The sequence below is a fragment of the Strongylocentrotus purpuratus genome, unplaced genomic scaffold (assembly GCF_000002235.5).
Source record: "Strongylocentrotus purpuratus isolate Spur 01 unplaced genomic scaffold, Spur_5.0 spur5_scaffold_15, whole genome shotgun sequence".
NCBI lineage: Eukaryota > Metazoa > Echinodermata > Echinoidea > Camarodonta > Strongylocentrotidae > Strongylocentrotus > Strongylocentrotus purpuratus.
This window is the reverse complement of record NW_022145600.1, coordinates 32198097-32215245: the sequence shown is the minus strand read 5'-3', so window position 1 is coordinate 32215245 and position 17149 is coordinate 32198097. Positions and strand designations below refer to the sequence as shown.

Below are 17149 nucleotides of genomic sequence, written 5' to 3'. Positions count from 1 at the left end.
GGTCAAGACAGTCCATAATAACATCTTGATGAACATGAACATTTAAATTGTCATCAAGAGATGCAAGTACTCGAGGAGCTTCATTCACTAATGTTTTGTCATCTTGTGTGATTCGTTTGATCTTGGCGTCAATATCAGCCAAATGCATAGAGTTGATTTTATGCTGATTCTTACTTGTGAGATCTTTTATATTTTTTGCAACCACTTCGCTGATTGCCTTTGTCTCTGAGATAACTTTTGCTAGGCTTTCATTGACGATTAGTTGATGCTTTTCCATCTCAGCATTACATGTTTTGATCTCTCTGTCCCTCCTCTCGTTAATAATACGAATTTCCTCATCCGCCTTCTCGTTGAGGAGTCGAATCTTCGTCTCATCTTTGTCCTTCACGCTCCTTGATTGTTCTTTGTGTGCGGACTTAACTTTGTCGTTGACTGTCTGAAAATGGATACTTGTACTAGTTGCACTGGACTCTATTTTAGAGTCAAGCGTTTTCAGTTGTTTCTTTGTCATCTCAATCTCGTGCTGTTTATCATCCAGTTTTCTCCTCCTCTCCAGGATGACATCCTCGATGTCGTCTAGCTCACATGGTTTCTGGCCGTGATCTTTGGTCGCACATCGGTGGCAAATAGGAATATCGTGCTTTTTACAGTAAAAAGCAATTGGCTCAGCGTGCTTGTCACATGACCAATTCATGTCATGACCTTTTCTTGCTCTCAGTTGAACCCGTTTTCTGGAGGAAACCTTGACGCCATGGCGTGTAGTGTAGATGAAAGATGAAGCTGCAATGGATGCATTTAATACATCATGAGACAAGCAACGAGTTATTGAAACACCGGGAAAAATTCTTTGTCCTGTTCGTACAATTATAGCTTATAATAAAAATGCATTGTAACAAATACCAGGGGGTGAATTCCAAATAAATGAGTGGAGGGGGAATAGAAAAGCAGAAACATAATTATAGAATGAATATCAAGCATTTTATCTAATCTTTCCTGGATTATTTTGTCTTTTTTTCCCTATTGCCCGTCAGTACATTATGACTAATGTATTCATACTTAGTCAGGCGAGTATGAATAATGTCATATCTTCTACGCTTTGATCATGGCCCGATTTAAAAATGTTAACCCCCCCCCCCCCCTTGAAAAAATCCTGCGTACGCGCCTGCGTCCAAATAAACTCACCAATGTTTTGCTCGAAATGAAACTAACAGCGAAGACAAACTTTATTTATCTAACGTCCTATATGTCTAAGATTTTCTTATTACAAATGAAATATATAACTTACGAACTATTGCTGTATTATCCCATTGCGATGAGGGCTTCTCCACCATGAGACAATGATGTTCATGTGATATGTTACTAATACAGCGTGCAGTTTGTTTGTATATGCAACTGAATTTAGAGAGGTGCAGTGCTATAGTGCGTATTGTGCCATAGTGGGTATTTCCCAGCTACATAATAGTAATACAAACGATCCACTCATTGAACTTAGATGTATAGTTCTATGCGTTGCCACGCCCATGGTTTTGTTAACGCGTTCCTACTATATAGAATTGCTCTTAGCCGAACGACTCTCATATTAAATTTCTCAATTACATCATCTTTATATATAGCAGTCGAATTAAGAAAAAAGTGGTTCAGGTATTATGTTACTGTTTGCTCCCGCCGTCAAGGCACGCAGTGGAATGTCATATGAACGAGTTTCCCACCTTTCAAGTTCAAAGGATTTGCACACAAACAGACAACCTGTCAAAGGGATAATACAATGTTTATTTTTGTCGCTGTTGTCATGTAGTGATATGAATAGCGTTCGCTGTCCATATACGACATCAGGGCGTATTACGCAGTGGCGGATCTACGGGGGGGGGGGGGGGGGGGGCTGCCAAGTGAAAATGTGATGTGAATAGAAAACGCCATCATGTGTCCAGACTCACACAGTATCGTCATTGGGTCACCCCCCTAGCAAAAAGCTAGATCCGCCCCTGTTAAGATGGGGGTTCCGTAAGCTATACGCATTGTGTTCTCAAAGTCACCTAAGTATTTTAGGACAATTTTATTTTGTTTATCTTGGTTCGATATTTTCTGGAGTTCACTTGTGTATAAAAAAATAAGACCGACCAATGACAATAATGCGTGAATTTCAAATTATAATATTTGTATGACAAAATGACATTGAAGGCTCCAATAAAGCTGTACGCATGCACGTACGTGTACAAAGGCATCCAAGTGTATCTTGAATTGATCCCATCAAGAAGTTGTAAGAGATGGAGTCCAATCTAGCTCATTCTTTTTGTACCATATTCGATGCCGCCAGTAGAAAATATGTCAGGCATGTGCTTGACTGGATCTTCCTTGCAGATACGTTTTAGGACTGTGATTTTTTACTATTTTCACAAATTAAAGCTGCTATCATACAATGTAGGCAAATTTCTTGGCACAATAATCGTCCTTGTTTTCACGAAGTGACGGTATTGCGGAAAATCGTAACGCAAAGTGAATGCAATTTTTTTTTCACTACCGTCACTTCGTGAAAACAGCGACGAATTAGGCTTTTGTATTCATATTTTATCATCTGTTCGATTTTCCCCTTGTTAGTTTCATATAAAAAGTGAAATATTAAGGATATTTCTTTGTGACAAAATCACTACTCAAGCTTTCCAATGAAATTGGCGGCTTCGAACCTCGGACATCAAAGGTAACCAGGGGCATCTCCAAAGGGGGGGGGGGTGCGACACCCCCACCTGTCAGGATATTGTCGGTAAAATTGCGCTGCTGTCGGAAAAAAGAGAAAAGGGGGAGGGAAAAAAGAGGGAAAGGGAAAGAAAATAAAACAAGGAAAGGAAAGGAAAAGAAGAAAGAAAGAAAAGAAAAGAAAGGAAAGAAAAGAGAAGATAGAAAGAGAAAGAAGAAAAAGAGGGGGGAGAGGAAAGAAAGGAAAGAACAAAAGAAAGAAAAGAAGCAAAAAGAGCAAAAGGGAAACAAAAGAAACGGGGATGAAAGAGAGGAGAGAGAAGGGAGGTAAGAGCCTGAGAGAGGAGGAGTGGGAGTGAAAGAGAGGAGGGGTTGTTGGGTGGAGTCGTCTCGTCGAGGGAGCAAGAAAGACACGGGTAAATATGGTGCTGTGTCGGGTCAGCTGTGTCGGTGTTCTTGCTCGATCCTCGTGTACTATATTAATGAAACGTCAAAGCTTTCGCGCGAGAGGAGGAAACTGAACTCAGACAAATAGGGCTTATTAAGTGTCGAAAACGTGTGTTTATTCTTTTGCATCATAATTGCCGAATTAATGACATGGAATATATATACTCTTACTAAGTCATTATTCCTTAGATTTATTTCTCTAACCATGTTTCTGATTTTCTTTTTTCTTCTACTAAACGAATCTTCGGCAATAATATGTATTTTTGAAACCAATTCTACTCTTAGCCTTTACATCGTAGCATGATGATTGAAAACTTTCTTTCTGTAATTCTGAATTTTCAATAAAATCACCTTATATTAAGGCATTTGGTTGTGGCTTTATTGTTTCAAAAACTGTTACCTTTTAGAGAGTGCCATACTTACAATTATATCATATTCTTCAAGACATTTCTTGATGAAATTTATTAGAAGTAGCATCTACCATTTACAGAAAATTAGAACTATAGACGTCGACACGAATCGTCCAGATAAATTTTTAAAGATTTTCAGAAGAAAATTCAACAGATTCGCAAAATAGCTTTTATTTAAAAATGCTCTTGTCTGTTTCAAGTTTGTTATTTAATCGATCAACACCCTAAACGTTTTTCTAATGCATTCCCCTAGATATAATACATGGCATACGTAAACAAATAACATTTTGGAATTTTAAATGGCCTCATTACGATTGTTTGAACGAGAAAATCTTTTGTTAGTCGTGTAAATAATTGATAAACCCTGCCCCTAATCGGTGTATGAAAATAGAGTATGGAGTCCAAATGTATAGCTTCTGTTGTGTAAATTTGTACATGGCTTGTCAATCGGAACAGAGCACGTAGAGTGTGGATACTTTTTTTTCTTCAGATATTTACAGGAGGTTAGAGTCCTGGGCAGGCGCGTACGCAGGGGGGGGGGTTTGGGGGGTTAAAACCCCCCCTTTGGAAATTTTTTGTGTGTAAACCCCCCTAAAAAAAAACTAAAACCCCCCCCTTTTGGATTTTTTTTTTTTTTTTTTTTTTTTTTTTTTTTTAATTATTAAAAAAAAAAAAAAAAAAAATTATTCCCATGGCCGACCTAAAAAAGGTGACCTTACCCCCCCCCCCAACGGAGCAAAATGTCAAATTTCGAGACCAAAAAAAAAAAAAAAAGTGTCCTCTTACCCCCCCCCCCCCCCCCCCCCCCCCCCCCCCCCCCCCCCCCCCCCCCCCCCCCCCCCCCCCCCCGCTTATTCAGCGGTCGGCTGAGTAGTTGCGATTTTTTTTGGGACCAAAAAAAAAAAAAAAATGTGTCCTCTTACCCCCCCCCCCCCCCCCCCCCCCCCCCCCCCCCCCCCCCCGCTTATTCAGCGGCTGGCTGAGTCGTTGCGAAATTTTCGGACCGATTTATAAATGTTAAACCCCCCCCCTTGAAAAAATCCTGCGTACGCGCCTGGTCCTGGGTATCAAAGATTGGAATATTACTGCTGGAATCGTAACAATTGTCTTCGAAAATACAGTAAGTATAAACAAATTAGATCATTCCTTGGCGCAGCATCGTTATTACCTGCTGGAATCCAGATATTTGAGCTACGGTTCTGTAAGCACCTGAGATCATTACTTGTTCAGATCGCATCGAAAGAACTAAGAAGTAAAGCCACGGTCCCCGGCGAAGTTGTGTCTTTAATTTGAATTATGCGCTTTAGCAGTTTACATTTGTATAATCTAAAGGTATCATACGAATTAATTAAAACCGTATATGTACGTGCTCATTATCTCTAAAAACGTCACTATGATTAATTTTGTACAAATAACTAATCCTAGATGCCTATGAAAAGTTGGGGTTTTATTTATTAATTTTGATCGATTATAATATACATAAAAACAGAAATTACAATACCTAAATCCCTTTGAGTTCACCTCTTATATATTGTTCATCTCATGAAAATGGCATGTCTCATTCCAAAGAAAAATCTACATTACATTTCGAAGCAGACCAATATATACTTTTTATTCATATAGGCCTATTTTTTATTTTATTAAAAGCGATTTGGCTGAATAAAGTTATTTTGTATTGTAATCACATCGTATGAATTCATTCAGCTTTTCCCATTTACTGAGGGTTATCGTTACATCCTATTGTTCTGACTGAACTTTGATCATTTACTCGAGGCCTGTCTTTATCACCTCGTGAGTATGGGTAATGTTTATGTCACCCCTAAATTTACATCAGACGAATCGACATTAAAACTGGAATTGCGTTTTGGTTAAATAGACTGGATATCGTTATCTAATTCTCAGAACATCGGAACAAAAAAAGAAATCTCCGAATATATCAATATTCATATTTTGAAGAGAAAAAACAAGGATCAACCTTCATGATGACGTCAGCAATGCGGGTTGTAATCTTCATCCTCTCATTCTCCATCTTGCTGTCTTGTGTGGTTGCCCGTCGAGCTCCTCTACTTAGAACAAGTGAAGCCATCAAGGAACAATATATCGTGGTCCTTAAGGTAACTAAATGTTAAACAAGTACGTATGAATACTCTTTGTCGTACACATTGAAAGAGTAAAGCTGAACCTAGATAGGTGATTGCTAGAGATTCTTAATGTATAGAGAATTGTAAAGAATAACTGAAAGAATAGATTGTAAGATTAACTGGTAAATTAGCGGCAGATTTGTGATGAAGTCTACGACAGGATTAATGAAAGAACGTTAAATGATGAGTTGATTCATTCCATGAAATTAAACAACATCTACATACAGACTGTAGCCACCAAACAACGATTTGGACAGGTATTTTTAACGGTATATTACAGATTACTATTTGCTTCATTGGTAATATTTTTTGTTTAACTCTTCTATTTTGTAATGTTGTTCAATATTACATACATTTCATAACTTTGTTTCCAGTTTAATTCTAGAAAAGGAATGTCACGTCCATCACGGGCAACATATTAGCTACTTTTCAAAGATTTATAAATATAACAACTGAATAGTGTATACTTTTCTTCATTTTGCAGAAAAACGCAGTGCTTTCAAACGTTCTTCAGTCCCTACGCGAAGAATCCAACCAGAAAGTGGTAACTTTAAACAACCCGATAAAAGAATACACCAGAGTACTGAACGGATTTGCCATCTCCCTGTCAAAAACAGCATTAGCCGTGGTGAGTAATCCTCTTAATAAATATATTTTTTCTTGAATCAAGAAGTTGCGATTTATTTTCGATGAAATGTATAAACCGATTATACTTAAAGGTAATACAAAGTTTTGGGAAATTTTGAAAATTGGGTGGATAGCGATTCTTTACAATTTTGATATATTTGGATGCCCATGTGGATGTATTACAAGTACTGCAAAATTTAGCCCCTAAAATACTTCTGCTTTCGAGAAAATTTGAATATAACAATTTACCGGTGCTCCCGGTAAATTTTGATAAATTTCAAATAGCGCCTACGGCCGAACAATGGTAGCTGCGACCCTGAAAATATCAGAATATGTAGTTCTGATATAATTTCCATACGGGAAAAGCTAATCGGTCGATTTTAGTCAAGAAACATTGTTTTACAGCTTAATTTATATCTTGACCTTAAGAAGGAGCTATACCACATAAAGAGTGTATTATTTACAATTTCATAACTTTAGACTCGATTTCAACCCCGAAAACGATCAATGAATATTGTAGGATCGCATATGCTTCGAATATGTTCATTTGAACCAAATTGATGACCCCATACCAAAACTTTGTATTACCTTTAAGCTGTGTAATGCTCTTGGGGACTTCCCCAAAAAAGTCAAGATTTTGTGCTTGACATGATTAAACCTTCTTCTTTTGTCTTCATAACTATGCTTTATAATACATTTCTGGGTGCTGTAGAATGTATATCCAGCTTCAAGTTAAATAATTCAAGTACTGTCTTTTTTTCATCTCTATATCGACTGTTGCTGTTTAAAACATATTACCCACCCCCCTCTCTCTCTCTCTCTCTCACTCTCTCTCTCTCTCTCTCTCTCTCTCTCTCTCTGTCTTTCACTCTCTCCTTCTCCTCCTCCTACAGGTGCGTGACCATCCATCTGTGCGGTACGTAGAGGAAGATGGCGTAGCGTATGGTTCGGAGACATGGGGTCTGGATCGGATCAACCAAAGGGACCTTCCTCTAGATGACAGCTTCACTCCTATCGGTAAATGATGAAGTCTAATAGTACAGTCAAAACAGTGTAAGTGTAGATGAAATATGACGGTTAGCTTTACATAATTATTCCAAGGACGTTAAAACGCGGGGTGTTGGGAACGTAATCCCTCACCTTTAAAAGGGCGGGGACTTCATCCCCCCTCCCATCTTCATTTTGAGGGAAAATTGAAATGTCTTTTAACACTTTTCTAACACAGAAAATTCAACCACATCCGCCTAACCCCCCCCCCCTATTTAAGACCTTGTAGACTACCTTGTATTATCTAAATGGCACAATACAACTAGATATGCATCTCGATATAATTTATGCTTGTACGTCTGCTTTGAGTGCGACGTGCACTCATACTAGTTGAATCGTCGGGAGAGCCTTAAACAAATAGTGATTTGTGGTGATGTCTCCTTATGATTATGAAGAATTTAAGAAGCAAATCTCCAACCTGGTCCATCTTTCCTAGGTAATGGGAGTGGTGTGAACGTATACGTCCTTGATACCGGGATCAGAACCACTCATGAGGACTTCGAGGGCAGGGCGGAATTCAGCTATGACGCCATGAACTACGCTATTGTAAGTGTTTCTTCTTCTTTTTCTTTTTCTTCCTTTTCTTCTTCTTCTTTTTCTTCTTCTTCTTCTTCTTCTTCTTCTTCTACTACTACTACTTCTTCGTCGTCTTCTTCTTCTACTTCTTCTTCTTCTTCTTCTTCTTCTTCTTCTTCTTCTTCTTCTCCTGTCTTTTCTTCTACTTCTCTTTTTCCCCACCATCCTCTCCTCCTCGTCTTCGTTCTTCTCATTCCTCTTAGTTGTAGTCGTCTTCTTATTCTTACTTTACCAGAGAGCAAGTCCAAATTTGCAGATCTACCTGGGCCCCATTTCACAAAGCCTTTTTTTAATGACAAACCACAAAAATCTGTGAAAAATCTGCTGAAAACCCAGAAGCAAGGATTTCACTAGCTTTTAACAAAAAATGTCATTTGTCACTGATGCAAGTTATTTTTTGAATGGGCCCCTGGGTTAGTCGTGTCTCCATCCTTCTCTATCCTGAGCCTTCTGATTGTGTTTCGTCACCTACCAAACAAGACTCTATCCCAGTTTTAAATTGTCGTCCTCTTTCCTTTTTACGTTCATTTTCAATTCAAGTAAATCCCTAAGCATGTTGTTTCTCCATCATAATTATGTCCAAATGCTCTTGTGCCTCCATCGATTTTAGTTTTTTCTCCTTCTTTCTCTTTCTAAGCAACTGTCGCTAGTCATAGATGATTTCGTATTATAAGGCTCTTTTCGAAAGAAAGAAAATGACAAAAGTGTATACATTTTATTTTATTTTCACAGGGGAATGACGGTGACTGTCACGGGCATGGGACACACTGTGCAGGTACCATAGCTGGCAAGCGATACGGTGTTGCCAAGGCCGCTAAAGTATATGCCGTACGAGTTCTTGGTTGCTCCGGCCCTGGCTCTTGGTCTGCCATTATCGATGGTAAGTAAACTAAATTGACAATATCACTTTTTTCTTTGATGATAAAGCATGAATGAATGCAATGCTTTAATATGGATAATGTCTGATCAAAGTTCCTTAGTCTTGATGACTGTGCAGAAGCAGGAATTGTTTCTCATTGGGCTCATCTTTAATAGTAGAAACCATTAATTCATGCTTCATCACTGAATGAAATCCTAATCTCCTTGGAAATTAATTTCTTTTGATACAGTTATATGAAAGTACACGTCTATTTATGTTTTACTGAATATAAGCTGAACCTACTATATTAATAATATAATATTAGATGTTTGCATGGTTTTTATCTGACACTTCCCTTCCTATAATTTTCTATGTTTCAGGTATGGATTGGGTTGCTCGTAATGGTATACGTCCAGCTATTGCGAGTATGTCACTCGGTGGAGGGGGAATCAGAGCAGTAGACGAGTCACTGAGGAACCTTCACAGAGATGGGGTCACCGTGGTAGTAGCCGCTATGAACAACGATTTAGATTCATGTGCATTTTCACCTGCTAGGGCTCCTGAGGTATTGTGTTATCTCTTTCAATATTATTTTAACTACCGCATATTCCTTCAAACTTCTTTTTGGTGCCCTCGTCTACTGCTAATAAGTAATATGCCACCTCAGGAAATTATTTTTCAATTGTGAAATGGGAATTTTTTCCTAGTGAGAGAAGCCCCTTTTCTCATCTGGAAAAAAAATCTGAATGCTCCCCATCCAAAGCTTCGTCCCGTTCTGCCTCCCATGTATATAAGTTTCAATGTGGCCTTCAAGTCGTGATGATCATGATCCTGACAAGAAAAGAAAAAAAAATCAAGTTTCAATTTTTGTACAACTGATTTGTTCATGCAGAAATTTATTACCGCCATGACTTTCGTAAACAGATTTAACCTTTATGAAAACTATCCCCTTTGTGTTGTAATATTTCAATTACTACCTATATTACCATGTTTGTTTCATACACCGTTTACCCCCTCCAGGCCATCACAGTCGGTGCTATCCAGGATGACGATGCCCGAGTCTACTTTTCAAATTGGGGCGCATGCGTAGATATCTTCGCCCCCGGACATCTCATTCTAAGTGCAGATTACCGATCTGATAATGGGTATCGATCGTTGAGTGGAACCAGCATGGCATGTCCTCACGTAGCAGGTATATCATATTTTGATGAAAAACCTCGAAATTTCATCCAAAGCTAAAGACCAATGCTAGCGTAATGCATAAACTTGTATGCCGTTGATGGACCATTTTGCTCAACGAGTGCAACTGGCCAACAAACATATCTTAAATATCATTGTTCAAGCTAATTACTAGGTACAAATAAAAGTCATTTTGTATTTTGTCAATATCCATTTTTCAACACGTTACACTGTTAGAACAAGTATTACAATTTTTAATCAAGTTGGTTAAAATTTTAATCAACCACGGATTACCAGGTGAATCACACAATCGTTGGTTAAACTTTAACCAACAGTCTGTTGATTAAAATTTAACCTGTGGTTGATTAAAATTTTTAATCAATTATTGGTTAAACAAATTTGCTCAATGTTGGTTAAAATGGTGTTGATTAAACTTTAACCATTTGTTGATTAAAAATTTAATCTTTTGTTGGTTATTTATGCTTTGTTCGGGGCTGATTCACATTATGTTGGTTAAACTTACATGGGCCGTTGGTTAAAATTGTAACCATTGTAGGTTAATTCTTTTTTGATTCACACGATGTTGGTTAAACTTGGTTACAGTTATAACCACTGTTGGTTAAACTTATGGGGGTTTGGAGGTCTTATCCTCGTGTTTGCAGGTAAGAAATTGTTTAATATGATTATCATCAATGCTAAGATTGTAAGGAAGAAGTGAAATAAGGTTCTTGCTCAAATTAAAAACGCTTTTTGTCCCGGCCCGTAGGTTGTAGCTCAGCTCAGCCAGTAAATGTAACGGATGACCTACCCAAATTGCATGCATAAAGACGTTTCACTTTATGATGACATCTTATTTTATATTTAATTGTTTTAAACAATTAGATACAATTAGACTTAAAAAATAAGATTATTATTCATGCATGCAATTTGGGTAGGTGATGCGTAATAGGCCTACACTTCTCCTTTTGTAATTTGGTCTGCCTCCTTCACGGTTGAAGATTCTTGCAGACTGATGAGTGTGTGTGTACTGTGCTTACGAGAGAGCCAGGTGCACGGTGCAAGTGAAATGTTACTTATTGGTTGAGCTACGTACAGCCTAGGGGACACAAATCGTTTTTGATTTGAGCAAGAACCTTATTTCACTTCTTCCTTACAATCTTAGAATTGATGATGATAATATTAAAATAATTTCTTACCTGAAAACACGGAGATAAGACCGTCCAAACCCCCATTTCTCAGGTCCTCGCGACAACCTCCATTGTTAATTTTTGCATGTACTTTGCATGTACTTTGTTTGTATGTCGAGCGATCGCTAGCTACGCGCTTCGATATCGTTCCGTTGGGTCACGTGACCAGTACTTTAATCAACATTGATTAAACTTTAACCAGAAGGGGGCTATCATTACTGTCGGAATTTTGTTTTTAATCCATGCTGGGTTACAATTTTTGCCAACGACTTAGACTTAACCAACACAGGTTAAAAGGAATAATTTTGATCAACACTGTTTTTAACCAACGCAAGATTAAAAGTAAATTTTAATCAACACTACATTTTTAACCAAGGTTGAGCGTTTTTTAATCAACAATTTTTTAACCCGCAGTTTTTTAATACTTGTTTTAACAGTGTACATGGTGTATGTAAATTATGTATCCATTTCTTTTATACCTCTTGTACATTAAATCTTGCAAAGTTCACTTTTTTAGCGTTTCTATCAACAAACGTACACAATAATAATGGTAATGGCAAACATCCAGACTGAATATACACAAAGGTCGTCAAGGTTTATCACGTGTGATAAAAATTATCAATAATATGCCTAGATATATATAGTTCTGAAAAGCCCTCTAAAAATAAAAGATTTCGTTACAATTTTGTGTATTCATTAAAGGTAAATATATTTCTCATGAAATGCGCATTGACGATAATAAAACCATGACAAGGAGTTGACATGATCAATCGTCTATAACGTTTTAGTAATTATTGCATGCGTGATTATTTGCGTGGTATTTTTTCATCGATTCCTCCTATCATAGGGCGCTTCAGTTGAAATGATAGCAGCAACTGTTAAGGTAGATTGATAACCATCAACCTTCAGATCTTTCCGTAAACCCATCTGGTTTCGTGTATAAATGAAAAGGTCACTTTCATATTTCCGAAATCCCTAAATGTTATCACAAAGATTACATGTACTATTTCGTATTCCCAATGAGACCATTTGATATTATTAATACTGTATCAATACCAAAGACATGGATAAAGACAAATACAAATGAATTAGTATGATATCCAGAAGATAAAAGTTTTTTTAAAAAAATCCCCTTCAGCTGAAAGTAGTTGATAGAATTGTAAAGGCCCTGTTAAAACCTTTTCAAAAATTAGCACAGGGTATCTGTCACCCCTCACATTTGTAACGATTGTCTTGTGCTCTCTCTCTCTCTCTCTTTCTTTCTTTCTCTCCATATCCGTATGTATAGACTACATTAATTGTATCAATACGTTTTCAAATCACTGTTTTCTACTCCCAATTGTTTGTTTCGTTTTGTCAGGTGTTGCTGCGATCCATCTTGGTTTGAATCCCAACTTATCACCTGATAGCCTTCGTGACGTCATCCTAGAATCAGCTAGCAGAGACAAAGTCACTGAGCTACACGACTCGGAGAACCTCCTTCTATACGTCCCCAACGAATCTTGAACCATGCTAAACAAATCACATAATGCCCAGTGTACACGAAGCGTCATTTACTGACGTACGACTGCGTCAGGATTTATGCAGACTTTAACGCATCGCATGAGAGTGACAGCGTACATGATGTGAACGCAAAAAAGTGGAAACATTGCGTTAAAGGGATAGTTGAGTTCTGTTGCAGAGAGCGCTACACACAATAATTTTTTGTGATAATGAGATAATGAAAAACTGAGTGTCAAATTTGAAAGAACATACAATTTAAATGACAAAATCATCTTTGTTTGATCAAAATAAGTTTAGAGACGGCTGAAATATCCATAAATATAACGATTTCTAATACTTTTGTACCACCACAATATTAGATAATTTGAAAAAGTCGTTGAAAAAAACAAAATAGCGCCTTTTAAGTCGTATTTCAGCCAATGCCAATGTTGGCTTTTTTGTTGGCATTTTCATGTTGGTTATGTAATGCACAACCAGCCGACCCTTGTATTGTTATTTTTAATTAGATAAATAATTAACGGTGACCATATTATTTTGAAAGTGGAGCTGAATTGGTATGATCATATTGGCTAAATTTCATACATTTTGGGGTCTCAAATTACCTTCATAGCAATTTTAAGTTCTAAAAGGGCACTAGAAATGTCATAGATAAGAATAAGAGCAATAACCGTGCACTTTGAAGGCATTTGCGGTCCGAAAACAGAGCTCAACTATCCCTTTAAATTACTGTCACAAGCCACACACACGGATTGTTTTCCTGTGCTCGATTAACGAAATCGAAATAACACTTCGTGTGCAACGGGCATTACTGTTTACAATATAACTGCAACATTGAATTAACAAACAAAAAACACGCAATGCTTTGCAGACTCTTGTCATGGCTCCGTTAATCTAACTCCTGATAAGAAGGGTGATAATGCACTTTAAACGATTGAAAATATCATGACATTTACAAAGGCATGTAGTACTCTGTAAGATTGAAAGACGTTAGATAAGTAAGTTGCCTGCTTAAAAATCACTACACAATTATTTTGTGTAAACATATGATGAGGATATATTTCACATTAAAAAAAAAGAGATATTCAAGAAATATGTGTATATTTTTCTTAAGAGACAGACGGGATTGAACAGAATTTTGGATAAATGGAACATGGAAGAGTTAATCATCAACAATATTGCTAAAGTCTAGATTGTTCATATATCTCTAATAAATTTCTCATTCCAATCTGTATCTTGTAGTTGTTTTACTGTCAACAAGTTTCTATATTTTCCTTCTGAAGTACGTGGGTTTGTTCGTGTGTGCGTACGTGTGTGACAGTGTATGCGCGTGAGCGCTTGTGTGTTAGGATTGGATTATGATATTATCCCTTTCATTGTTATAGTCCTTTCATATTTTCTTTCCGGTGAAAATAATACAAAATGTTCTGAAGAAAACCTGGATGGTGTATTCTTTTCCACAAGCCCACGACACTCAACTAGGAATGGCATCTGCAGCAATATGAGTTTCATGATATCTGTTGGATGCAGCAACCTAAATGAAAGTTGTCCTCACCGAATCGTGTCTGAAGATAAAGTTATAAAATCATACCAAAACACAACAAGACAGGTATTTGTCGTAGGAAAAACAAAGTATAGCCTTGTGGAATCTCTCTATGTAATTGAATACGATATCACATCAACGGAGATGAGTTTCAAACGAGAAAGTTTACAAGGATGTGAAGTTCCATCTGAAACATGTGCATTCGTATCACAGAACATATCACTGTTTGTTGACTTGGGCAATGGATCTTACCTTTACTCACCCCTTAACAGAACCCTGGCGCCGAATGACTATCTTGATGTTGGAAATGACACCATTTTAGTTTGCGCTTACGTCTTGCAAAGTGTGCAGTCTGTTCTTAGATTTTTCCGTTTTTACCCCTCTCAGATTATTATAGTCTACATCGAATTTTCCTTGTCTATAATTTCTCATAACCTAACAATAATGTTACTCATCTCAAATTCAACCTTCTTCGAAAAGCCACGTCGAACACTCCTATTATGAGTCTCTGCATAATTCTGATCTTCGCCCAATCTGTCATCTTATTTAAAGAACTAGCCGCGATGAATTCTAATGTGTGCCTCTCATTTGCCATCTTGGACCATTACATGTGGCTCGCAGTTTCCTCTCACACAACGGCTCTTGCTTTCGATTTACACCGTCGATTCGGCATCGCAACAAAATTTGGCCGAACCGATGAGGGCGCTGCAGTACTTTCAAGGTTCCTTCTGTTTGCCTGGGGATGTCCAATCCTTGTGGTTGTTCCGTGCCTTGGAATCTACTTCAGCGGCACCAAGCTTCCACACTTCAACCTGACCTACAGGACAGTGAACTGTTGGATCGGTGATGGTATGGCCGATGTGTATGTCTTTGCGATCCCCGTCGCTTCTCTTCTTTTCTTCAATCTCATTTTGTTCGCCATGGTAATTGCCGGTCTTCTTCAGAAGAGAATGAGCCCTGTCAACAAACACAAGAGCAAATATTCTAGTCTCCGATCGGACCTTTTGATTTACATAAAGGTGAGTATTCATGAGTCAAAGTACTCGGGATAGATATGCAATTGCAGGATATCAAACAAAATCTAGAAGAAGATTTCCTTCATTTCCGGATTTGCCTGAGCACAAAGCAAAGAATGAAAAACTTGACTTTATTGTATTATTTGATAGCATGTTTACCTATCATGGAAACTTTCGTCGTGAAATTAGCATTTGCATCAATATGTTCTATGCTCAATATATCTCGACAAACGTATCATCCATGTAAATCTTTGCTACAAAATGACAACTATGGCACACTTACGTATATAATACATGAATTGCAATATCAGATCCATGTAATGCTTTGGTGCTGATCAGCCATATTCTTTAATTGTTCCTGTCCCTCTCTAAAACAGATGTCCACACTGCTCGGTTTCACCTCGATATTGGGTTTCGTAGCTGCCTTTGCTGATGTCACAGCTCTCTGGTATATCTTCTGGTATATCGACTCTCTCCAGGGAGTCTATATCTTCATTGCATTCGTTTGTAACAAGCGTGTGTTCAAGCTCTGGCGGGACTATTGTACATGCCTCGATAGAGTCTCCTCGACGACATCATCCAGGTCAAAGACAACAACATCAGACAGAGTGAAGATGAAAGGATCAAAGTGTGAAATGGCTGAGAATGAATCAATGCTCTGAAGGAAAGTACAGCACCCACGATCGAATACAAGTTTCCAATACCATTCATGCAAAGCTGGAATCATGTACAGACGTTAAATGTTCCACTTAATAATATCTGAATGCACTTCTTTGCTCTCCTTTTCCCTTTATTACTTTCTCTCTTACACTCTTTCTTTCTCTCTCTCTCTCTCTTTAATTTTGTGTTGACCGACCGCTATTCTTTCATGCATTGTTTACATAAAATTACGTATAAATATTGTATATACATGTTTTATTTATAACAAGGACGTCAGTTCAAGTTTTGCTTATGACGACCCTTTTTTTTGTTTATGTCTGATGTTATATGACCATGTTAAAATTCATATATTTGTGCAGATGTATATATGGCAAGTAATTAAATATCCTTAGACGAAACAAAATATTAAAAACCCGACGGTTGGCTTATGCTTAGTTATGGTTAAAACGGGTTTAACATAGGAGGTTAATCGTAGGTCTCAGTTTTTCCTTTTGTTAAACGTAATTTTAGAACAGGGTCAAGTTCAACTGAATTGTAAAATACGGACCGTCAAGTCTTATTTAAATTAAAATAAAGGGTGAAGTATATATTTATTACGATGCGCGGAACCAGAGGTCTGGGGCGTGGAGTCAAAATAATGATACTTCAAGATATTATGCATATTCATTAGACAGCGCGATTGGCTCTAGGGGACGTCCTCGGGGCGCTACCCGCCCCGGCGCGCCTCGGGGTCATATCAGGATGTAACGTCCCCTTGAGCATATACCAACAGCGATGCCTCTTATAGCAGTCAATATACAATTACATTTTTCATCTAATATACATATTTTTTAAATGTTATTAATTCTAAGAAATTTGAAAAAGTAATACATTTCAGTGACTGGTTTCAGCGAATATCAAAATGTAGTATTCGTCTTGATGGAAGTACACAGAGTTTCGCGAGCAATAAACTGTCCCTCTGAAAAGTGTTGTTTTAATAGTAATGTGGAAGTACTTCTTAATTTTTCGAATATTTGTACTAAAAAAGAGCTTTCAACAATTTTGTAGAAATTAGGAGTCATCCGCAGATAAGGAATGAGATGTCATGTGATAGCGCGTAAGAGGATTTTATGAACTGCGATATTATATCTTCATCATCTAGAACACCAACGATCAAATACAGTGATCGTCTTAGTAAGGAGTCTGCAGCATTTTTTTAAATACTGCTTTCCTTTTTGTTCAAGTGAATCAATTTTAATTTAATCTATTTTTGAGACAAGAATAGAT

General features: G+C 37.5%; 2 protein-coding genes across 2 annotated transcripts; both read left to right on the top strand.

Moving 5' to 3' along the window:
* The first annotated feature begins 5530 nt into the window (after positions 1-5530).
* LOC100890925 (aqualysin-1-like) lies at positions 5531-9728 on the top strand. The gene is made up of 7 exons (XM_030986075.1): positions 5531-5662; positions 6174-6317; positions 7210-7333; positions 7800-7909; positions 8672-8819; positions 9179-9363; positions 9723-9728. Exons 1-7 carry the CDS (start codon positions 5531-5533, stop codon positions 9726-9728), a joined length of 849 nt encoding a protein of 282 aa, XP_030841935.1.
* A 5042-nt stretch (positions 9729-14770) lies between these two features.
* On the top strand, positions 14771-15885 carry LOC105439046 (probable G-protein coupled receptor Mth-like 11). Its single transcript, XM_030986074.1, has 2 exons — positions 14771-15226; positions 15601-15885. Exons 1-2 carry the CDS (start codon positions 14771-14773, stop codon positions 15883-15885), a joined length of 741 nt encoding a protein of 246 aa, XP_030841934.1.
* Positions 15886-17149: the final 1264 nt, after the last annotated feature.